This window comes from Lagenorhynchus albirostris, chromosome 6 (assembly GCF_949774975.1).
Source record: "Lagenorhynchus albirostris chromosome 6, mLagAlb1.1, whole genome shotgun sequence".
Taxonomy (NCBI): domain Eukaryota; kingdom Metazoa; phylum Chordata; class Mammalia; order Artiodactyla; family Delphinidae; genus Lagenorhynchus; species Lagenorhynchus albirostris.
Window position 1 is genome coordinate 30,745,061 of NC_083100.1, and position 23,311 is coordinate 30,768,371.

Sequence of the window (23,311 nt, forward strand, 5' to 3'; positions counted from 1 at the left end):
AGAAACGGGTCACTTATGGAGAATCTCAAAAGTCACATTAATGAGTTTTGTCTTTATCCTCAAGGCAATGGGACACTGTTAAGGGATTTTCAGCAAGAAAGTGACATGATCGGATTTATGTTTTACAAAGATCACCCAGGCTGCAGCGTGGAAAATGAACTGGATGGGAGTAAGACGGGAGGCAGTTGCTTCTTTTCTTTTTTTTTTTGAACCCAAGTAGAGGAATTTACATTTATCCCTATTAAATTTAATCTTCTGAATTGCAGCTCATCAGTTCTCCCTGTTGAGATCTTTTTAAATCCCTATTCTGTCATCCATGCATGAGCTAACCCGCCAAACTGTGTGTCACTTACACATTTGACAAGTCGGGCTGCTACACCTGAGTAATGCGCAGGGCTTATGTTACTGAACACCATCCCTGCTCTCTTCAGGTGCTTGTGGGGTGTCTGGCTGGGTAGCAACATACTCTCCCATCACGAGGCAGTATCTCTTGTAAAGTTAACTGGCCATCACAGAACTGAACTATAACCCTCAAGATCTAGTAACCCGAGCTACCCAGGATTTTCATGTGCATTTCCCCCAGAGCTTCGGACTTCATACTAAGACAGCAACTCAGTTCATTCTTGCATGAATTAATTTTGGCACCTGGCTTCTGGCTGGGGACTGTATAGCTGCTTCTGTTCCTGGCTACAATAAGTGCTATCAAAAGATTTCTTTTCTGGCATGAACTGAAATATGTAATAGTGTCTATATTTCTGCCCAGACTCTACTATCATCTGTTTAATATGCAAACTGTCCAAGGCTACTAGTATGTAATAGATTTTGAAAAGTTGTCATCCGGACTCACTGTTTATTAGAGGATATTAATTTGGGGGTTTATGTGCTGTCTCTCCAATTCAGAGCATACAACCATTCCCTTAAAAAGGATCACAAAGGTCTGCACACACTAGTGAAATGAGCTGGGAATTTATACTGAGCTATTAGGTGAGCTCATTGAAATCAGGCTCCTTTTGGCAGAACGGGTGGTCACACATACATATTAAATGTCCACTATTTTTCTGGAAGGTATTGAGATATATTAAGGATCCTGAACAAGGCTGAACTAATAGAAAACATTACTAGGAAAAGGAAAAAGTTGCTAGACCCAGACTCCAAAGTAACTTCACAGGAAGTGATTTTTAAATCTCTTTTCCTTAAACCAGGGGTTTCTTTGGAGCCCTCAGAAGCTACCAACCAAGTAAGGGAAAAAGGGAAAGCATTGGGCTGCGTTTATGGTGCATCATCCCCTCCTTTCTGCTGCCCCCAATTCTTACATTAAATACAGTTTCTTGTCATAAAAGTTTGGAAGATATTCAGAAAAATTGATTTAAAATTATTTGGGTATGAATCTCTCATTTAGTAAGAACTGACTGACTTTTTAATCAATCTTTGTGAATGCCTAGAAATTCTTGTCAGCTGGGGAAAAAAAGCCCAAAATATAAATGTAATGTACTGATATTTTAAAATAAATTCTAAATGTAACAATTAATAAAACTGACATAATTATACATTTCAGAACTAGTCATTTATTAATTTCAAATTTCTGGCTTTATTCTCATAGTTTGGAGCCAGTAATTTTTTCATGTCTCGGATCCTTTGGGGTAGGTCCTTGTAAAGCACGTAGGCTCTAAGCCTTGTGCCTAGAATGACTGATAGGAGAAAACCAAAATCACTGCCTGCTTCAACCAGAGGAACTGTTTCAACAGCTCAGGACATGAAAATATAAACTTAAAAATCATAGCTTTAGGATCATTAAGAAGAAAACAAATAATGATTTACTGATGTTCCGTATGGGCATCTCCTTTCTATATGTTGTGCCTTCACTAGATTTTCCAGCTTGAAAATGGCACCGTCACTGTCCCAAGCAACTCTGACTCCTCAACCTCTGCTTCTGCCTCAAAGCTTCACTTTGACCATAGGTAGGGAATCAGGTCATTGCTCTCTTACTGCTTTTCTACCCATTCTACAATTGTATCAAAATACGATTGGAATAATAGCCCCTAAAGACTAAGATCTAAAAGAACTCTCAACTTCTGCCAGCTCACAGGAGGCTCTCTTTGCACTTCTGTATATAAGCTGTGACCAGAAGCATACAGCCTTACAGGGTAGCTACGGCACACACTGTAGGCTGGCTGACCCAGTGTCACCAGCAGCCTCGTTCTCCCCAGCTACTTTCTGACGACAAGGAATGTGACATGTCGTAGCCTGGCCAATACGCTAAAAGTTTTCAGGGCAGCACTTCTTAGACAATATTGGATATCCTGATAGAGAGGGAAGGTGACACAGCCTTTTGCCTTCTCCCCGCCCACCACTTTTTTTTTTTTTTGCCTGGAACATGGATATGATTTCTGACGATATAGCAACCATCTGGACACTGCAGTAACAAATATGAGGACAAAGGCCAAGAATGACAGAATAGAAAAAGAGGAGGAGCCTAGGGCTCTGATGGCTTCACTGGGACACTGAATTGGCCCTATCCGGACTTCATGTAATATATGACAAAAAAACCTGTTTATTACACCACTGCTGGTAGAGTTCTCTGAGAGTTGCAGTGGAATGTGCACTTCTTTTTTTTTTCTTTTTTTTTTTTTTGCGGTACGCGGGCCTCTCACTGTTGTGGCCTCTCCCGTTGCGGAGCACAGGCTCCGGATGCGCAGGCTCAGCGGCCATGGCTCACGGGCCCAGCCGCTCCGCGGCATGTGGGATCTTCCCGGACCGGGACACGAACCCGTCTCCCCTGCATCGGCAGGCGGACTCTCAACCACTGCGCCACCAGGGAAGCCCCAAATATCCCCATTTCTATCAGGGACAGGATTACCTGCTTTTTAAATTCTATTTTAAAGTTATTTCAACGATGCCAATTGATTTTATTCTAATTTTAAGTGTAACACGTTTGAAGATTTGAAATATGCAGAAATATATCTAAGATAAAAATGATCCTTGCACTGTCCACTAAGAGAAAAATCAACGTTAACATTTTGACAAATGTCCTTCCATTATTTATATATGTATAGACACGCACATCTCAACATACATACATATACTAATTGTACGTTGTGTTCTTCAAATGTTTTATCATTAATGTTTCATACCATTAAATAGTCCAAAGAGTTTTATTGGTTGCATAATAGTCTATTATATCTATCAGATTAATAGCCTATAATTTCACTAATCCTCTTCCTGCTGGAAAATTAAGTTCACTACAGTGAAAAATCAAACTTAAATCTTGGTCAAATCTTTCATTTTTTTTTGTAGGATGGTTCTTCTGAATGGAATTACTGGATAAAAGGTAAAAATGGTGCTAAGGTGCCTTATACAATTACCACATTGCCTCACAGTAAGGCAGCATCAACTTAAAAATACAACAAGCATGTGTTGTAAGGCTGGTGCATATATTTTTCAATATTTGCCAATATAATATCTTAATTTCCTCATTGTGAGGCTGAATATATTTAATATATATTGGCTTATTAAATTTCTCTTTGCTTTTGTGAATTGTCTGATCATACATATTTCTAATTTTATATTGAAATGTTTTCTAATTACTACCAAGAGCTCTTCCTATATGAGAGATGTTAATCCTTTGTCATGTATTTTATAATTATTCCTTTATTCTCTTGAACACAGAACATGAGGATAATAGGGAGTGATTATTAGGTGTCTCTTAAACAGGGTCTCAATCTTATTTAAGAAACCTGGAGTTTCCAAATTAATTAATTTTTCAGGATGTTGCTGGATTAAAAAAACAACAGTGTAATCCAAAATGAACTCCATCCTTAGTTTCACATATACTAGCCATAGTAAATCTCTTCTCCAACTTAAGAAAAAAATATTTTCTCTTTCCACTCAAATAACCTTCTCTACATATTTCTCTTAATACTAGCATTTTATTTTCAGAATGAACCTTCTAACACATGCTTAGAAAAGTACATGGTAATGATATATTGAACGCCTGTTTAAGATTATCGCCTGCTTTCACAAGTATATTCCCAGTCCATTAATGATGAAGCATATGATCAGTTTTTCCAGTGGGGCAGACAATTAGACTGAGCTGTCTTTAGAAATTCTTGCCCTTAACGACTTGGTGACCACATTTTCAATATAACAACATCTCTAAATTATGGCTTGTAAAAAACTATTTAACCAGTTTTACAAGAATAGTTTGCTATTTTACAAAAACTATTTTTTTTACTTGGATACAGATTTAGATATCTAAGGGGCTAGTTAATTTAGCCGATTTAAGTGTTAACTAATACATCTATGCTAGATACTGTCTAAGTCAGGTTACGTGATCATGGGGCCTCTTAAGGTTCCTCAGTTGTCTTAGCATATGAGGCTGGAGAAGACTGTACTTGTATTAATAAATTCTTGGATTAAACCTAAATACAAAAACTGCTTTGTGGATAAAAATGGGCGTAAATTACGGAGCTGTAGTGGGTGAGCCTGTACCAAGTGTTTAAACTATGTAGAATATCTCCAATTTATTCTAAGTTAATCATGTTCTTTGATTCAGAACTTTTGGGGAATTATTTTGGGGTATTTGTCACGATGACTAATACTATATGACCCAAGGTGAGCAAAATCTCTGAATATTCAGCTTACACAACCTTCGCCACAACTTACACGCAGTCAAATTACTCTGTCCTGATGTAATTCGATTTCGTGTTGCTGCACGTAAAAGCAAGGAGTTCAGGAACATTTTGAATATAATTCCCATGGCACGAGGTTTATGCACAGACTACACCACTCTTCTGCACACAGATTTACGGAAAATGAAAAGGGGAGTCATAAATACACCGTTTTTTTGTTAGAGAAATACTTATCTTCAACTTTTTCTAATTCAACAAACAAAAGGAAAAAATTCTCATAAATTAAAATATAAGGATGTACTGCTTTAGATTAAAAGGAAGATAACAAAAAGAAATGATAGGAGAACACAAAGGGGAAAAAATGTCAGTGATAGAAGACTAGGAAGGGCCACAAAACAATCTGATCTAATTAACCCTCCCTGGCAGTGCAAGGGAATTCACATGATCTAAATCAATTATGTCAAGTGATTGCCTAATTTATTCATAGATTCCTCCAATTAGGAAATAAAGCACACGGCCCTTTTCTTCAAGTTTTAAACAACTGCTTTCACTCTTTTCTATGTAATGGAATTAAAGCCCTTGGCCTTCTGTATTTTCTGCGTTTGACTCTTTCTTTAAATCTGTTCATTATTATGAACCTTCTCCAAACACTTTCAAATGAACGAGTTTGGGTAAGTGAAAGTGAACGTAGACTGCTATATTCCACACCCTCCTAAAATATTTTTATCCCTATTCTATTCTGCTACCCAAATCAAACATTTATTTGCACTTTTATTCATTTATACTTTAAATATTCGTCTGCACTTTTATTCATCCATTCATTCGATATTTTGACGTAGAAAAGGTGAACCTTTCTACTTAGTAAGATAAGTCAAATCAATCATGGAGATCAATGGGTTTCTGAGTTGCAGCCAGATTGCTCTAACGCTATCCATCCACATCATCCATCTTGGATTTACTTGACACCTACACATTCTAAGTGGTGAGGAGGAAGCCAAAGACTTAAAAGATATGACCCTGTAAAGGCTTGTAATCTGATTAGAGTGGGCAGAAATTCTCACTCAGTAGGTACCCAAACGAGTATGCAATTCAGTGCTAAAATTCAGGATACCAAAAGAAATTGCTTTAAGAATTCATAGAGGGCTTCCCTGGTGGCGCAGTGGTTGAGAGTCCGCCTGCCGATGCAGGGGATGCGGGTTCGTGCCCCAGTCTGGGAGGATCCCACGTGCCGCGGAGCGGCTGGACCCGTGAGCCATGGCCGCTGAGCCTGTGCGTCCGGAGCCTGTTCTCCGCGGCGGGAGAGACCACAGCGGTGAGAGGCCCGCGTACCGCAAAAAAAAAAAAAAAAAAAAAAAAAAGGATTCAGAGAAAGAGCTGGAAATAAATGACAGCTCCCTGGAGCAGGCAAGACTTGAGTGGGTCCTGAATGAAAGTTAAAATTTAAATAGGAAAGAAGAGAAGGTGACGGTCTTCTGTTTTTACAGTTGAGACTGGGAAATTAATAAGCCTCACTTGCAACAGAAAGGTACAATGGTTTAGAGCCTAGGCATCAAAGTTTAATGTGCCTGAGTTCAAATCCTGGCTCCATCGCTTACTAGCTATGATACCTTACAGAAATCGATCGCGTTAAGCCCTGTTACACTCATCTATAAAATGGCAATAGAACTGCTGTGCAAAAAACCACGCTTGGCATATAGCAAGTGCTCAAAAAAACATTAGCTACCACCACTACCATCACAGATACTACTGCTTTCTCTCTTTTTCCTCTTCATATTCTAGATTAATAGGTATCATCACTGCCCTGAATATTGGGCTGAGGAGTTTGATCTTTCTACCAGGAGTAAAGGAAAGTCAGCGGCTTCTAGCCATTGGATAGACAGTCATCCAGCAATGTATGAGAGGTTATTTTACCATACATGTGCTATTCCTTCTGAGGCACATTGCATGCAGTCAGCCACATTCTGTCATCATAATCCATTATTAATTCATGTTTAGTTACATCCTTGTTCTTTCATGCTGCTCTGCAGTTAATTCCTGCATACTTAGCGACCATAGACACTTCTCTACCCTGGAGATTTTCTCCCACATTGCATCCCGCTGCACAGCATTGCTCACATGTCCCAGCTTGCTGGCAATCCTTTCTTTCCTCACTCTACTCTGGCTCTTGCACATCACCTTTCAACTTCACAAACACATCTTCTCTGCCAAGGGCATTCCTCAGAGCTCTAGTCCTGGGAGATGGTCTGTACTCAAGGTTTCTGTGATCAAATGAGTTTGGGAGATGCTGCACATTATTGTATCTTGAAGACTTATGGGGACTCTTAAATGCCCAGCAATGTGCATACAACACATTAAAGGTTGTGAACAATCTTGTGTTTAAGAAGTCTGTTTAACTCAGAAATTTCCAAACTTGCTTGACCGTTGTTTACTATATCATTCAAGTTACTACTAAGACATTCAAACAATTCAGTTTCAATTTTATGTTCACCTATTTTTATATTAACGAACATATTCTTTAATCTTCGATAAGGCTTCATTACTAGTCCATAATTAGAGGACTTTGCCACTTATGATTTGCCTCTAGAGGGGAAAAAAAAAACAAAGGAGAAAGCACTAAGATTATTCACCTGGAATCTACTGATTTATTAAGGATAGAAATAGGAAACCTCTGACATAACTCAGTTTTCACTCAATTTGGGTGCTAAGTATTTTTTTCCAAATTTAGAAAATGGGCTAAATGTTTTCCAATCACTCGGTACACTCTTGTTTTCCTTTTAAGACTTTTTAGCTGCAACCTCTGCAGGTCTCACATTCTTTCAGGACAATCCTGATGTGCTTGGGGATTATGTCAGTTAGTTCCTGGATCAGCAGAGGGTAGATTAGCTATTCCCAGCTCGCTTGAAACCATCACTCATGATTAGTCAATTTCCAACTTGATCTCTATTGCAAGTTTTGCTTTAATTTTAATAACATCATCTGATAGAGTTCCTAGTAACCTTTTCTTATGAACACTAGAAACCAAGTGGGAATTGAAACATTAGCCTTTCCAGTCATGTTCCTTCTCTCCACAATTTGTGGAAGTTTATGTTTGTTATACTGAATATCTTTCTGGTGTCTTTATTCATTTATTATTACTGTTCGTGAGACTATTTCCACTAAGGGTAGCTTACAGAAATAAGATAGTCTGTTGTCACTGATAATTCTTAATTATTTAGAACAGTGTGTGGCACAGAGGAAGCACTCAATAAATATTTGTTGAAGGAAGGAAAAGGGATGGATGGGTGAATTTTACATGGGACTGAAATTATGTTTTCAAGTGTTGGACAACTTTTCAGTCTTATAAAAATAGAGGAGGTGTTTCTGGCAACACCAGCCCTTGTACTAATGTGCTCTAAATCAGCCAAAGCCACTGGATACACGGTATAGTAGTTTTAGTGTTCCAGTGAAGAACTAAAAAGAAATTATTTTAGTAAGATTAACTGATTTACCCTAGAAGTTTTTCCCATAAATAAGTCCAAGTTCTGACTCTGTTTCTGATTCATGTTTAACTAGACATTTTCTAACCATTTAATGAAAGATACAGATGTAGTAATTAATACATACTTTGGAGGAAGAAACATACTTAGCTTTAGGAAAGTAAAAGCAAAATATCTATTTTCCCCCATGAGCAAGAGCTGAGATTTGACCTTTAATGAAGATTAACATTTTACTTACAAAAAGTGCTATTTAATTTAGAAATTTTCAGGCTTACAGAGGAAATGCTCAGATGATTCAAAATAGAAAATATACAATAAATAAATATATAAAAAATGTTTAGGGCTTCCCTGGTGGCGCAGTGGTTGAGAGTCTGCCTGCCAATGCAGGGGACACGGGTTCGTGCCCCAGTCTGGGAGGATCCCACATGCCGTGGAGCGGCTGGGCCTGTGAGCCATGGCCGCTGAGCCTGTGTGTCCGGAGCCTGTGCTCCACAACGGGGGAGGCAACAACAGTGAAAGGCCCGCGTACCGCAAAAAAAAAAAAAAAAAAAAAAAAGTTCAGCCACAGCAATAATTTTAAAAGTAAAATTAAAATATTCCTGTTGAGCCTACAAAATTGGCAAAAATGAAAAAAACGATGACACCCAGATTCTTCCATATACTACTGAGAAGAGTGTAATTTCCTTTCTGGAGGGCAGCTGGTCATATATATCAAAAAAGCCTTAAATCTTTATACAACATTTGGTCAAAGAATGATACATACCGAAACTCACAATGATGAAATAATTATGAATTTTTCAAAGGTTTATGTACTAGTAGGGTCAATCCACTGCTATTTCTAAGCGCAAAAAATTGGAGACAACTTTTACAGCCAAATGATATAATATTAAGCAAATAAATCAGGCTATATTTATTCAAGAGCAAGCTTTACAATTAGAAGGCAGTATTATAGAAACAAAGACACAGAGAATAATATTTAAGCTAGATTATCCTTAAAGGACCCAAATTTAAAAGCATATGTTCAGTAGAATCACTTTGGGGAAAAATTAGAATATAAAAATATGAATATGTATATATGAGAATAGAAATACATAAGACCAAAGAAGTTTTGCTTTTTAAAGAACTGCAACTTCTGCACTTAAAAATGAGATAGTTGTACCTTCCTAGAGTAGTTTTAATCTCTGCATAAAGTATTGCCAGTAACAAATATTTATCATTCTGAATAGCATTTGGAAGAGACAACTATAAAACTGCCAAACTTCATTAACATGTATTTATTATACTATATATTTTATATAATATTTTATTATACTATATTTAATTATATATTTATATATAGTATTTTCAGCTAATGGAACTCTCGCTTCAAAACAAGTAAAATGGTTCATATTTGCAAGGAGAATTTAAGTATTTTGTTTAGCTTTGAAAAGCTTCCTTAGCTTCATATTTTATGAAGATGTTCTTATATTAGTATAAAAGTTCTATTAAAAAGGAACAGAATTTCATTTAGGGTTTCCCTGGTGGCGCAGTGGTTGAGAGTCTGCCTGCCGATGCAGGGGACATGGGTTTGTGCCCCGGTCCGGGAGGATCCCACATGCTGCGGAGCGGCTGGGCCCCTGAGCCATGGCCGCTGAGCCTGCGCTTCCGGAGCCTGTGCTCTGCAACGGGAGGGGCCACAACAGTGAGAGGCCCGCGTACAGCAAAAAAAAAAAAAAAGGAACAGAATTTCATTTAAATATGAACAGTGGTTTAGAAAACAAAGGCAAGTAGGAAAGAAAGTTCATATTTGGCCTTATTTAAAATGGTTAGTATCAGAGACATAGAGCCTCAACTGAGGTGCAAAAATATTCAATATAAAGAAGAAAGCACTTCATTTACTAATCCAAGTTTTAAGAGGGGCCCGGAATATGTCAGTTCTAAAGGATGAGGCAGATTCTCCATTGATCAGGATTTCCCATCGGAGCACAAATAATGCTCTAAATATACAGAAGCTAATTTAAGAAAGATTGGCATGGGTTTGTCATTGGCATAATGTCATTGGTTAAGGTTCAATTATAAACATTTCCAAATGTTATAGTTTTCTTTATACTTCTTGTGGGAAAACAGAGCCTTGGGTTTCTCTTCCCGAGACTAAAATTTTACTTTATCTACATATGCCACTAAACAATACCCCAGCTTAAAGAAACCTAATCTTTGTGAAAAACCATGGCAACATTTGAGACCATGCGTAACTCCATGATTGAATTAAGAATCTGCATACGAAATCCACAGCAATCTTTTCTGCAGTATTTCACAACATTGACTTGAGGAGAATTTACTTATACCGGCAGCTCAAGTCAGCCACCAAGTACAAAAATACGAGTAGGATATGAAGAGGCTCACCTCTGATACCACTACTGACATTACCCTCTCCACGACTGATGCTGTGACTAATAACATCATTGAACTTCTTATGTTCTAGGCACTAGGTTAAGTGTTTTTATGTAAGAGGGATGGTTCTTGCTTTAAACATTTTTTTTTTTTCTGATGGGGCATATGAGAGAGTTGTGCCTCTTAGTCATTCACGCAACAAATGGTGAATGAGAGCAACTGTGTTTAAGGTATTTACCAGCACTCATTCATGGGAAAGGGCATGAGAGTGGGATGGAAGGTGCCACAACTTTCAGAGAAGCCTACAACACACAAAGTATTGAATAGCATAAAGGTACAATTTCTACACAAAAGGCATCCTTGGGGCTTCCCTGGTGGCACAGTGGTTGAGAGTCCGCCTGCCGATGCAGGGGACGCGGGTTCCTGCCCCGGTCCGGGAGGATCCCGCGTGCCGCGGAGCAGCTGGGCCCGTGAGCCATGGCTGCTGGGCCTGCGCGTCCGCAGCCTGTGCTCCGCAACGGGAGAGGCCACAACAGGGAGAGGCCCGCGTACCGCAAAAAAAAAAAAAGGCATCCTTTTCTACCTAATAGTAATAATGAACACAAAGTCAAATTAGTCTTGAAAATGAACTTCTTTAAAATATATTCCTTAGGAACTGTAAATTTAAAAAGAAAAAAGAATACATTTGGAAAAGAATTTGAAAAAGAATATATATATGTGTAAAACTGAATCACTCTGCTATAGACTTGAAACTAACCCAACATTGTAAATCAACTACACTTCAATTAAAAAAAAGGATACCTATGGAATTACAGGGCAAGAAAGAGGTCCTTTACAGAAAGAAGCATTTATGTACCTTTGCTTCCAACCGCAATAGTTATTCCAATTAATTTTAAACAGAATCTGCATTATTCTGCTATATTCAATATAATGATCTAGCTATATTAAAGGTATAGAGAAGTGATCCATGTCACTATAATTTAGTTAATAGTAATACTAGTCCTTGATTTATTTTCATTTTTAAATGTGCAATTGTCTAAAATTTAATTATATGTTTTAGTTAACGCAAATGTTGCTTTTTCTTAATGTTTTGAAAGAGGCCTGGCTTTGGATGTGTGAAGTCAGTTATTCTAAGTTTTCCTGGTTTCTCTTTTCGCAACAGAGAAGAATTCAGCCTGAGTTCTGATATGTAATTTCTCTAAACTCATTGAACCTATTTTCATCTAGTCACCCTACTTCAGTTATAACCTGTGTGGTTACTTTATTTAAACATATTAAGGTACACTAAAAAATTTTAAAAAAACCAAACTGTACCTTTTATCTAAAGACAAAAAATGTACAGTGTCTCCTATTCCATTCTTCTGATGAATTTTGCTTCTCAGTCTTCATGAGTTGTTTCAATTTATGTATCTATTCTTTCCTTGCACACAAAATATGCCACAAACCAGAATTAATTTTCCATCCTTATTAACTTCCTAGATTTCAAAGCTTGTAAACTTGATGTATCTTCTGATCTGGCTATCATCGCTTGATATATTTGGGGTGCAGATTCGATTTTAAACAGATTTGAGTTTTTCAATATTAACCATGAAAATATCTAAGAAGACCTCTCATATGTCTCTTTTTCTTTTTTTTTAAATTTATTTATTTATTTTTGGCTGAGTTGGGTCTTTGTTGCTGCACGCAGGCTTTCTCTAGTTGCAGCGAGCGGAGGCTACTTCTTAGTTGTGGTGCGTGGGCTTCTCGTTGCAGTGGCTTCTCTTGTTGCGGAGCATGGGCTCTAGGTGTGCGGGCTTCAGTAGTTGTGGCGCATGGGCTCAGTAGTTGTGGCTCACGGGCTCTAGAGCGCAGGCTCAGTAGTTGTGGCTCACGGGCTGAGGTGCTCCGCGGCATGTGGGATCTTCCAGGACCAGGGCTCGAACCCATCTCCCCTGCATTGGCAGGCGAATTCTTAACCACTGTGCCACCAAGGAAGCCCTCTCATATGTCTCTTAAGTCACCTCTCTTCCAGGCAAGATACCTTTATTTCTTTCCACTGTTTTTCATCAGACATGGTTTCAAGGCCTCTCACCAATATCTGGATGCATCTACTCTGTTCTTGTCTTTATTAAAATACTGTAGCCAGAATTAAATACAGCATTCTATCCAGGTGGGTTATGGCCAGGACAGGGTACAGTGGAACTGCTGTCTTCCTTAATCTGGTAACACGGAACTAGTTTTGGGGGTGGCCATGTCAGGCAAGAGCTAAAACACAGGGACACCTTCAGTAACTGTTATTATCCCAAGTCTCCTAAACTCTACACTCGTACAATTGATTTCTTTTAACCCGACTTCAGGACATTGCCTTTATCTTTCACCACCCTATCTAAACTAGGCTTGCCTCTCCCCAGTCTTCATCTTTACCTGAATTTGGCTTCAGAGAAATCATGTCTATCTGAAATTTTATTATTTATTTACTGCTATGCAACCTTATCATCTATTTACCCAACGAGAATGACAATACCGTAAGAGTGGAGCCTTTATCTTATCTACCTAGGTATTGCCTGGCATAGAGAAAGTATCCAATAAATGGCTGTTCAATGAATTCATCATCACTCGATAAATTCTATCTTCTTCAATTCTGAATAAATCATTTGAATGCTAATTCTGTCAGTCTATCATACTACCCAATTCTCTGAGACAACATCTATTGAAAATTTGGTAAGAACGCTTTTCATGTCTTCATCCAAGTTATATACCCAATATTCATGAAATTCTGTTGTTTTGTTAGAATATAGCAAGAGGGCCCAAGTACAGAGTCTTATAGTATACGTTATTTAATTCCTTTCAGAGTGACAATGCACCTTAATTAGCACATTTTGGGAAAGGGCATCCTAATGCTATTACCTAGCTTAATGCATAACTTGGTAAAAGTCTCAATCAGAAAACAAATGGAAATACCTTTATTAAGATCAATGTAAACTACATGTATAATATTTCCCTGATTTATCAGTGTAGAAATCCTATCAAAAAGGAAAGCAGACATTGGTTGTTTCAGAGACCCCAGCATTGAGGTGGCTAGTGACCACTTTCTTATTTTCCTTTTCATTCGACAAAGAGAAATGCTCCGAGGATTTCTACTAATTTCTACTCCTAATTTCTAATGATCAGGAATAGTCACTTTATAATCACAGTCCTCTTAGTGCACAGGGATGGATACAAAGCATCTAGATTTCCGCTTGCTGGCAGCCATGCTTTTCCAGTGTGAACATCATTCTCTTGTGCGCATGAAGATAAAATTAACACAGGAACCGGTGGCTCTGCTTTCCACCTGACAGCTGTTACATGCTGTAAACAATGGTCCACCACGCTTTCTTTTTCGTGCTCTAAAAATAGCTTGACTGTCTAACTCTTAAAAGTTTTGCAAGCCTCATCGTGTGCAGCTGCTTAACTCTTCCTACATTGATTCTTTTAGATTATTGTTACTCTTTCTTCACACCCTTTGCTTCTCTCTTTCTCTTCTCTACACAGCCAAGCTTAACAATTAGTTCTTAGAGTAGCCACACTTGTGCTTCAGATGCCTCTCCCTCTTCTTCTCTCTGAGATAAGTTATCATCATCATGTCAGTACTTCTTTTTGGGGATCTTCACTCTTGAGTTTCCCTTTCTTGTTAGGGTTGTCATCTAGGTATCTGCAGCAAGCACCATTTCTCTCATTTACTACTGAATCCTCAGCATTTAATGCACTTCCTGGCACACAGTAGGTACTCAAGAAACATTTGTTTAATCAATGAGTAAATATTCTCTGTAATTCCTTCATTTTGACTTCCTAAAGCTTAGGACATTCACCTGATTGTGTACTTGAACTCTTCCTCATCTAATAGAGATGGTAGATGCCTTCTTTTAGTATTACCATTAATTCTTCTTTACCAATCAGGTTGTTGTTTTTGTTTTTTTAATAAGTCAAAGTTATATCTTAAATAGTGGTACTCAATTCAGCTTTCACAATATCCAGAGGTATTACTTACTGATGGACAATAAAGAAGATCCCTGGATATAAATAAAAAGTTATATTAAAATATTATATGGCATCATATGATATATTTTAATTGATAAATCAGCACCACAGCTATCAGAATATACAGTTTTATAAAAATTCTCCTGTGTATTCAGTGTTCAGGATTTTTGTCTTTCTGAGAATGCATATGAAGGTTCCTCACTATATAAAAAATAATTTTAAAAAGAAAGTATTAGAACAGTAGAATGGGTTTAATTAACTTTTTTCATGCCCATCTTCCATTGGATACTAGAGATATCTGACTGCCCTCTGAGAGGAATGCCTGATGTGTATGAAAGGGTTATATTCAAAATGTGACCCAAATCTTTTGTTGAAATGAGAAATCAGATTTATAATTTACTTCGACTGTGAATGCCTACCAACATTTCTATCTTAATACAAATTTCAGCAAGGAACTAGCAGATAATAAATTGCTGTATCACAGATCTTGAAAGAAAACCAATCTATCGTCTTGATTTTAGGGAAAGTCATTCAAGACACACACAGTTTTAAGAGACTATGAGACGTGGAATGTTAACAACCTTCATTGTCAGGAAACTTCCTAAAATTTCGTCCCAATGCCTCATGCATCACTTTAAGCTCATTTCCTCTCATTGAACAGAGGCAGGACAGCTGGTCAGCATCTTCCATCTGCACTGCCTTCAGCCTTCCTCTAACTGTGTTACACAACACCCTTCTGAAATGGGAGTAGGAGGTCAATTTGAAACAGGAGAGAAAACTCTCAGGAAAAAAATCTTGCGGGAAATAGCGTTTTAAACTTAACTTTGAATGGGGCTATAGATTAGGTCAGGGAATGGGCCAAAATACTGAAGTGCTGTTCCCTGAATAATTCAGACTAATTCTTAAATAGCATTCGGGGGTCATAAAACGCCAGGCCTGGATATTGAAGATGTTTGTGCTTCATCAAAAAGTCTTTGAATGTGACTCTCTGGCATACTGCCAACAAGGTCAGCTCTTTGGGGGAAAACCCTATGCCAAAGGCCAAAGAGGCAGCTGTGTTACTCAGCTCCTGAGAGCTTCCAGCTCAACACCCACACAAGCTCAATTCTGAACAAATTAAAGGGATCCAGACTGAACATAGTAATTCTGGTAATTTAAATAAATAGAGGAAAGTCTACAATTAGTAGGAAAAGATTGATTTTCTGGAAAACCCAGAAAATGACACCCTAACCCCTTTGAATAAGCATAGTTACATCTAATTATTTAAAAATAAATTCCCTTTATTCATCATTTTAATCATTTCTGATCTGACTTAAATGTGGCCACATGCATGCCAGCAAAAGTATCCACAAATATTGAGGCAGAATAGCCTCAAAAAATCTATAACTTTTAGATATATAGGAATTAATGACCCTGAGTAAATTATAATCAGAGTCTTACACCTACATTTTAGATCACATAGATAAATGTTGTTACTCATTTCTACCTTCTTCAAATGCACAGAAAAATTTAGAGTCATTCAGAAAGAATCAAAGATTCAATACTGGGGAATCTATTAAAATAACTCACTATATTAATAGAATAAAGAACAAAATACACATGATCATCCTGTATAGATCCTTAAAATCACTTAATAGAATTCAACATCCATTCCTGATTAAACAAAGTGAGCAAATAAAAAAACTTTTCAAGAAGCTAGGAACACAAAGAAACTTGTTTAAATTGATCAAAACATTTCTATCAGGAACCAAGAGCAAACATCATAAATTAATGGGCACACCCATGGTAGAAGCATTCCTCTTTAATCTTTAAATTCATTTTTGATGAGCTGATCTCAAGTTCATGTGGGAGAATAAATGCATGTGAAGGGCCAAAGTAATTTTACAAAAGAAGAAAAAACAGAGGAAGACAGCTCTATAAGTTATCAAAATACAGTGTAGTCAGATGACAACTGAAACAGGGTGATACTGGCATGGGACAGACCAATGTATCAATAGAACAGCATGTCTAGAAATCACCCTATGTATGAAAGGGAATTTAGTATTCAATGTGACTGCATTCCAAATTAATGGGGGAAGGACATAAAAGTCAATAAATGTTATGAATAATTTGCCTATTTACATGGAGAAAAATTTTTCCACCTCATAAACCATGAATAAAATTATTGCTAAACATGGAAAAAAAACACCAAGCCTTTAGATGTACAAGAAAATAAATGAGATAAATAAAACCAAACAGTCATGAAGGAAAAGATGGAAATATTTGACTATAAGACTAAAGCCTTTTTTATAGTAGAGGATATCACGATCAAACTAAGAAGACAAATAATAGATTGCAAAAGTTATTTATAACATATATAACAATAGTCTAAAGATGAAAAAGAATTAACAAATGGAAACATTTTCGGCAAAGAATATGAATAAACAAATCATAGAATAAAGAATAAGAAATACAAATGCACCAAACCCCCTTATCCAAACCAAAAGATACAAACTCTCAATTAAGTCCAAATTTAATCAAAAGGGGAAAAGTAAATAATAAATCAAGATTCATTCATATAACATAACACTATACAATTAGTATAAAGAAACACAACGTGTGACAGAGATGTCTGTACATAGATGGAATGGCAATTAGGTAGAGTACTTTCTATAAGGATATACATAGCAAACTAAAATTTTCTATAAGGATATACATAGCAAACTAAAATCATGTTTGTATCTCGGAAATAAAAGAAGGAGATGGGGATGAGAAGTCTTTATTTTTCACAATAAGAACTGTCTGTCTTTGGAAACATAAGTGAAAAGAAATAAATGGAACCCACTCACCTTTAAAATAATTTGAACATAATATGCAAATGAAAATACTAGCTTAGACTCAGCAGCAAAAATGAAACAAATAAAAACAAAGAAGGTACCAATGAGGCTTATTAGCCTTTGAAGAAGTTTAAAGGCTTTATAAAGGAGGAATATCCAACATAAATTATGCAGTAAATAGGAGGTTTATCTTTTTCATTTTGAACATATGAAATGGCTGTTTTTCTAGGTCAAACACAATCAAGTAGCACTAATTTGCTGTTCAACCTAAATACCTCAATTTTTTTAAACTTTTTGAAGAATGGATCTTGACCCCGATAGGATTATTCCTCTAAGCATAGTCACCAACCTTTTTATCAAATATATTCATTCCTTATGTTGGCCCAGTGCCATATATGGAAAACTAAACTACTTACAATATCTTTTTCATCTAATCAAACAGGGAAGACACTTCCAAATGTTTACCATTCTGGTATCGCCTGAGCTTATTCATTGAGAAAAAACAACATACTTATTGAGCTCACTCAATTGTTCTGAGAATAGGGGTTCAGAATGGCCCTAGAATGTTGACCTCAGAGCCCTCTGAAAGACTGTTAGCTTTAATTTGGCTTTTCCTGGAAGGGACCAAACTTTGATAGTTTCTTACAAAATGCTTTTACAAAAGGCTATTTTTTCTTACAAAATGCTTTTATAGCACATTTTACCACTTGTGCTGTATGGTGCACATACCAATGCTTGTGCTGTATGGTGCATTTAAACTAATGTTTGATACCTGTATCCTGAAGACAAGAGCTCATGACCTTTGCCCAACTATGTAAAACTGAACAAACATTACTATTGTCATTTACGTTATAAGTACAATAAAATGCAAAGGGTGACTGCTAACTATTCATATTTTGCAAGGGCTATTTCATTCTAAACGAGAACATTTCTCAGAAACAAAATTTTCAGTAATAAAAAATGTAAACAGAAAAACTGTTTCTGGACATGGCTTAGGTTTTGATTTTATGGAACTGATATAATTTTCTTCTTTCTTAAAATGGATGCTATTTTTTTCTTTTGCAGAGACTTTTAAAAACCGCACTACTGGCTACTTATTTTTTTTTTAATTAAATGAGGAAAAGAGTAATATATTTCTCACCCCAAATTAAGAGCAGTTTTACCCATTCATCTTCTTTACAGAGAAATTGGGAAGACAGGACAGGAAATATTTATCAAGCGCTCTATAAAAACAAATTGCTCCTTAAATTATTAGTAGTAATCTGTGTCTCTGTCACACATTATTCCTTTGGTCAGAGGTTCACGCTTGAGAAAATACCCCTTTTTGACCAGTGCTCGAGACAGCTTCCTTATTAAGGCTTTCTGTCAGTCTCTTACTATAAGTGATTAGAGCAAATGTATCCCAGCGATCTAGTTAATTTATAGAAAATAGAATCAACGTCTCTTTTTTCATCGTGACTGAACATCTTTTTGAACTCCTATAAATGAGTAACAGATAAGCACTATTTATCAGATTGTTTCATGGAACACGCAGTTTTGATTATTCCATTTTCTTGGTGCTACTAATGAAATATGTAATATGCTTCGGAAAACAAACAAACAAACAAAAAAGACATTGGCAAAGCTTGGCCTCTGAGCATTCAGGAAGCAGCGAATATTTTGCTGAGAAGTTATTTTGCACCAGCATCCTATTCCAATAGTTCTCTCTCTCTAAGGACCCATGGGAGTGCAACAATGTGCTTGGGTATCTGAGATGTCTTCCGGGATCTCACATTCCAGAGCCTGGAGAACGGAGTTTGCAGGGACCCTTGCTCTGCCCTGGCAGCCAACAGTCACCCAGAAATTCCTTGTAGGACTCAGAATCTCACTGAGGTTGTCTGGGCACGAAACCAAAGTACCTTGACTCCCTCAATCTGGCAAACCCAGGGACCCCTCTTCCCTCTGGTATTACAGGATTTGGAGATGGGCACTTATAGAGATAGATCTTCTCCACTGCCGCCATCCCCATCCATTGCACAGAGAGATGGGATGCCCTGTAGAAGAGGATTCATTGAACTGCCTTATCTTCCCAGGCCCTGCAACAGGTATGTACATGAGAAACAGAAGAACACTTGCAGAGGTGAGAGTACAAACGTAAAGGCAGGTGAGTTAAAGATGCTTAATGGCATTCAGATCCTCCAGAAGGAATACTCCTATTTTTCTGACCTATACATAAAAATGTCACTTATCTCTCTTTTAAAAAGCGGTAATTACGATTAAATGTGTGAGAGGAGACAGGAAGATAGGATGACCAATATCCCCTCTTCCAAGCTTCAGCAAACCCCGCCCCCTAAGGTTGGAGTTGAAGAAACAACGGCAGGACATTCAAGAAGATAGATGGGCTGAGGCTGGACAGTTGATCTGGATGTCACCTCACCCTCACTTACCAAGGTCCATGCTCTTTGAGGCTTTCAGATTCATTGATTCAGGCTGGCTGGCTGGTGTCACAGATCTAAAGTTGAGGCGCTGATCCGGAAAAAATACTGCTGAATCCACCCCAGAGCTGCAGAAAGAAGCCATATGCCATATTTAGGTTTAGAATAAAATCTTATTTTTTATTCAGCAGTTCTCATTTTGAATACAGCCCCTCATCGCTCCCTCTCCCATTGCAGAGCACAGGCTCCGGACGCGCAGGCTCAGCGGCCATGGCTCACGGGCCCAGCTGCTCCGCGGCATGTGGGATCTTCCCGCACCGGGGCACGAACCCGTGTCCCCTGCACCGGCAGGCAGACTCTCAACCACTGCGCCACCAGGGAACCCCCAACCAGGCATTTTCAACCACTTCGTGAACCTCAGGTTTCTTTTACGAGATATAGCAACTCTGTTTTCATGCATTTTATCATATTCTGCAATTTAAATAATATTCTCTGGCTAATACCATGTTTTCCTCTTCACTGATTTCTGCCAGTTGGGATCCTGCTATACAATATATAACTTTAAGTGGGTAAAGCAAACCCACAAAGCACTGGTGCTTCAAAGGATGTCACTAGATACTAGCAGAGCCTAAAGGCAGGTTAAGAGAGATCTGTGGGCTAAGAACGCCCTTCCTTTAAAAACAACTGTAAGGGTTGTATCCTTTCTAGAAAACCATTCTGTTGAATGACTAATGGCTGCCGTAGTTTGGTTTTCTAATTTAGGTCTATTTTCTAAAACTAATGTTAATGCTGAGCAAATAGTCTGCTCATCAATAATACCAACAGGAAGTAACAGGAAAAGCACAGCTGACAATTTAGGCAAAAGATACATCAAATGCCCATTATAGGCTTCCTAGTACTTGTAATCTCAAAGAATTCCATTTCTGATGAATATTTTATTTATTTTGCTTGAGGATGGAGATTATATAAGGGAATTACAGACAATGCCTCATTTCTTGATCTAGAAATAAATTATATTTATATACTTTTCATGAATTAAATTACAGCCACTTTCTCCCTTGGTACTCTCCCTTGGTACATGTATTTACAAAGTAAATATGGTAGCTCGTTTCAACACAACTTTAATCTTAAATACAGTAAAAACTCAAATCTGAAAGTACTGAGGTTGAATTTTTTTCAAACGGTTGGGATTTGACATTGTAAAAAAATAAAATAACCCCCAAATTCAACTGTCATGAATGAGAATCCTTATAAAATGTACTGGGAAATCTCGATTTCTTAACCAAATACACCAAAATAAGTTTAATCTTTTCTTGAAACTTATTGGTCATGTATATTTAGTATTGCCTTGCAGCAATAATAATATTGCTGAATGAATGGGCTTCTGTTATTGTAATAGGGTGTAATATAGTATAATACAGCACAGCATTCAAAAGCACAGACTCCAGAGCAGGTCTGCCCATTTCTAAATCCTGGCTCTGCTCCTTACTAGCTGTGGGACTGGGCAAGTTATTGAACCTCTCTGTGCTTCCATTTTCTTATGTATAAAATGGGTATAATTACACTTCCTATCTCCTAGGGTTGGCATCAGATAAAATGAGTTACAAAGATTTGCAAAGTAAGGAGAATAGTGTCTGGTGCAGAGTAAGTGCTGTAGAAACATTTAGGAAACAAACAGGTAAACACATAGACCTTCTTTAGCTTCCCAAATGACTAAGTTTCTGCTTTTCAAGTTATCCAAGTTTTTGTACAGTTTTTTTGCCTTCTCTGTTTTTGTCAGACTCTCTGTGGGCTTGTGACTAAGAGCCCTTCTCTCCTTCTGTTTAGAAGGAATGATGTTTAGGGCCCTGGGCTTGGGAGCGAGATGCTAGGGTGGGTGGCCTCAATTTACTAGTGCATAAAATGGACACAGTGTATAGCACAGGGTACTACATTCAATAGCCTGTAATAAACCATAATGGAAAAGAATTTTTAAAAATTGGACAGTAATAGAATTTACTTAAGAAAGCTATTGTAAGTAGGAAATGAACTAAGATATGTTAAATACTGACAATAGTACCTAGCACACAGTAAGAGCTCAACAAAGTAAGCTATTAATCCTTTCCTTTGTTTCTGTAGGTTAGCGTGGTGGTCTTTGAATGAGGGCCTGAGGCACTCTCCAGCAAAGAAATTATACAATCTGCCCTCCGTACCCTCAGGTACGGCATTCAAGGATCACCCAAACTGGGATCAAAAATATTCAGAAAAAAAAATTCCAGAAAGTTCCAAAAAGCAAAACTTGAACTTTTCATGCCCTAGCAACTATTTACATAGCATCTACATTGTATTAAGTGATTTGAAGTATATGGGAGGATGTTATATGCAAATACTATAGCATTTTATACCACGGACTTGAGCATCTGCAGCTTTCGGGATCCGCGGGGGTCCTGGAACAAAAACTCCTCATAGATACCAAGGGACAACTGTACATTTTTTCATGAAAATTTCCTCAAGAAGCTTAAATCAACTCTTTAGAATTATGAAGGTTTTTCTTTTCTTTCTTTCTTTCTTTTTTTTGGCTTCTTTCTTGGTGTCTGGTTACATGCTCAATAAAGAAAGCTACCGACATAAGGCATATTAGATGTGGTATCTAGTGGTAGTGGACAAATATGTCAATTGTAAACAAAAATCCTGACCTGCTAGTGCTGTTGACACTGGCTTGGCATAATAGCAATATTTTAATTGTTTTAGCCCACTTTAAAGAAGAATTCTGAGATGCCATGGTGAATATGAGCTTCCCCCTGAGCATTGACGTTTTGCAAGCACTTGCCTTTAAATGTGTTACTCAACCTTTATTTGCACTTAGTTTTTCATCCTTTGATCTCTTGTGATGACATGGTTTTAGTGTCAGAGAGACTCATGGCCTTCATGGAACCAGTGAATTTAAGAGCTGGAAGACCTTAAAGGTCACCTCATCTAACTCTTCATCTTGTAGATAAGACACTGAGGCCCAAAGAGGAGACTGATGTTCCAAGGTCACACAGCTGGCCAGTGCCAAAGCCAGGACCAGACTGTGGTTTCTTGAACTCTTCCCAGAGCTGCAAAAGCTTTGGCTAAAATGGTGGCTAGCCTGGGACACAGGTTGTTGCTGATCTTGAGCCCACGGAAATCAGACTTTTCCCTCTTACTGCAGTTTCATGCACACTCTCTCATGCAGCTTGCATTTTAGGTTAGTTTTTTGTTTCAACAGTGGTTCATATCATGAAATAAAAGAAAATTAAAGGGTTAATCAAAATAGATGCCACGTTATAATGAATACCTTTAGGGAGGAGGTTTAGAACCAACATGAATATTCCTCATTAAAACAGCTCACGCTGGGCTTCCCTGGTGGCGCAGTGGTTGAGAGTCCGCCTGCTGATGCAGGGGACGCGGGTTCGTGCCCCGGTCCAGGAAGATCCCACATGCCGCGGAGCGGCTGGGCCCGTGAGCCATGGCTGCTGAGCCTGTGCATCCGGAGCCCGTGCTTAGCAACGGGAGAGGCCACAACAGTGAGAGGCCCACGTACCGCAGAAAAAACAAAACAAACAAACAAAAAAAACCCAGCTCACGCTGCATTTAAAGTGCTCTGCTCA

The 23,311-nt window shown here is 37.8% G+C and overlaps 1 protein-coding gene across 3 annotated transcripts in view; it reads right to left on the bottom strand.

The window, feature by feature from the left end:
• Positions 1-23,311, bottom strand: part of PARD3B (par-3 family cell polarity regulator beta) — a 1,039,317-nt gene that overhangs the window by 403,313 nt on the left and 612,693 nt on the right. For all 3 annotated transcript variants that reach the window (XM_060152240.1, XM_060152239.1, XM_060152238.1), the window contains exon 15: positions 19,713-19,828. In XM_060152240.1, coding sequence (XP_060008223.1) covers positions 19,713-19,828 — 116 coding nt within the window. The remainder of the gene's footprint in view (positions 1-19,712; positions 19,829-23,311) is intronic.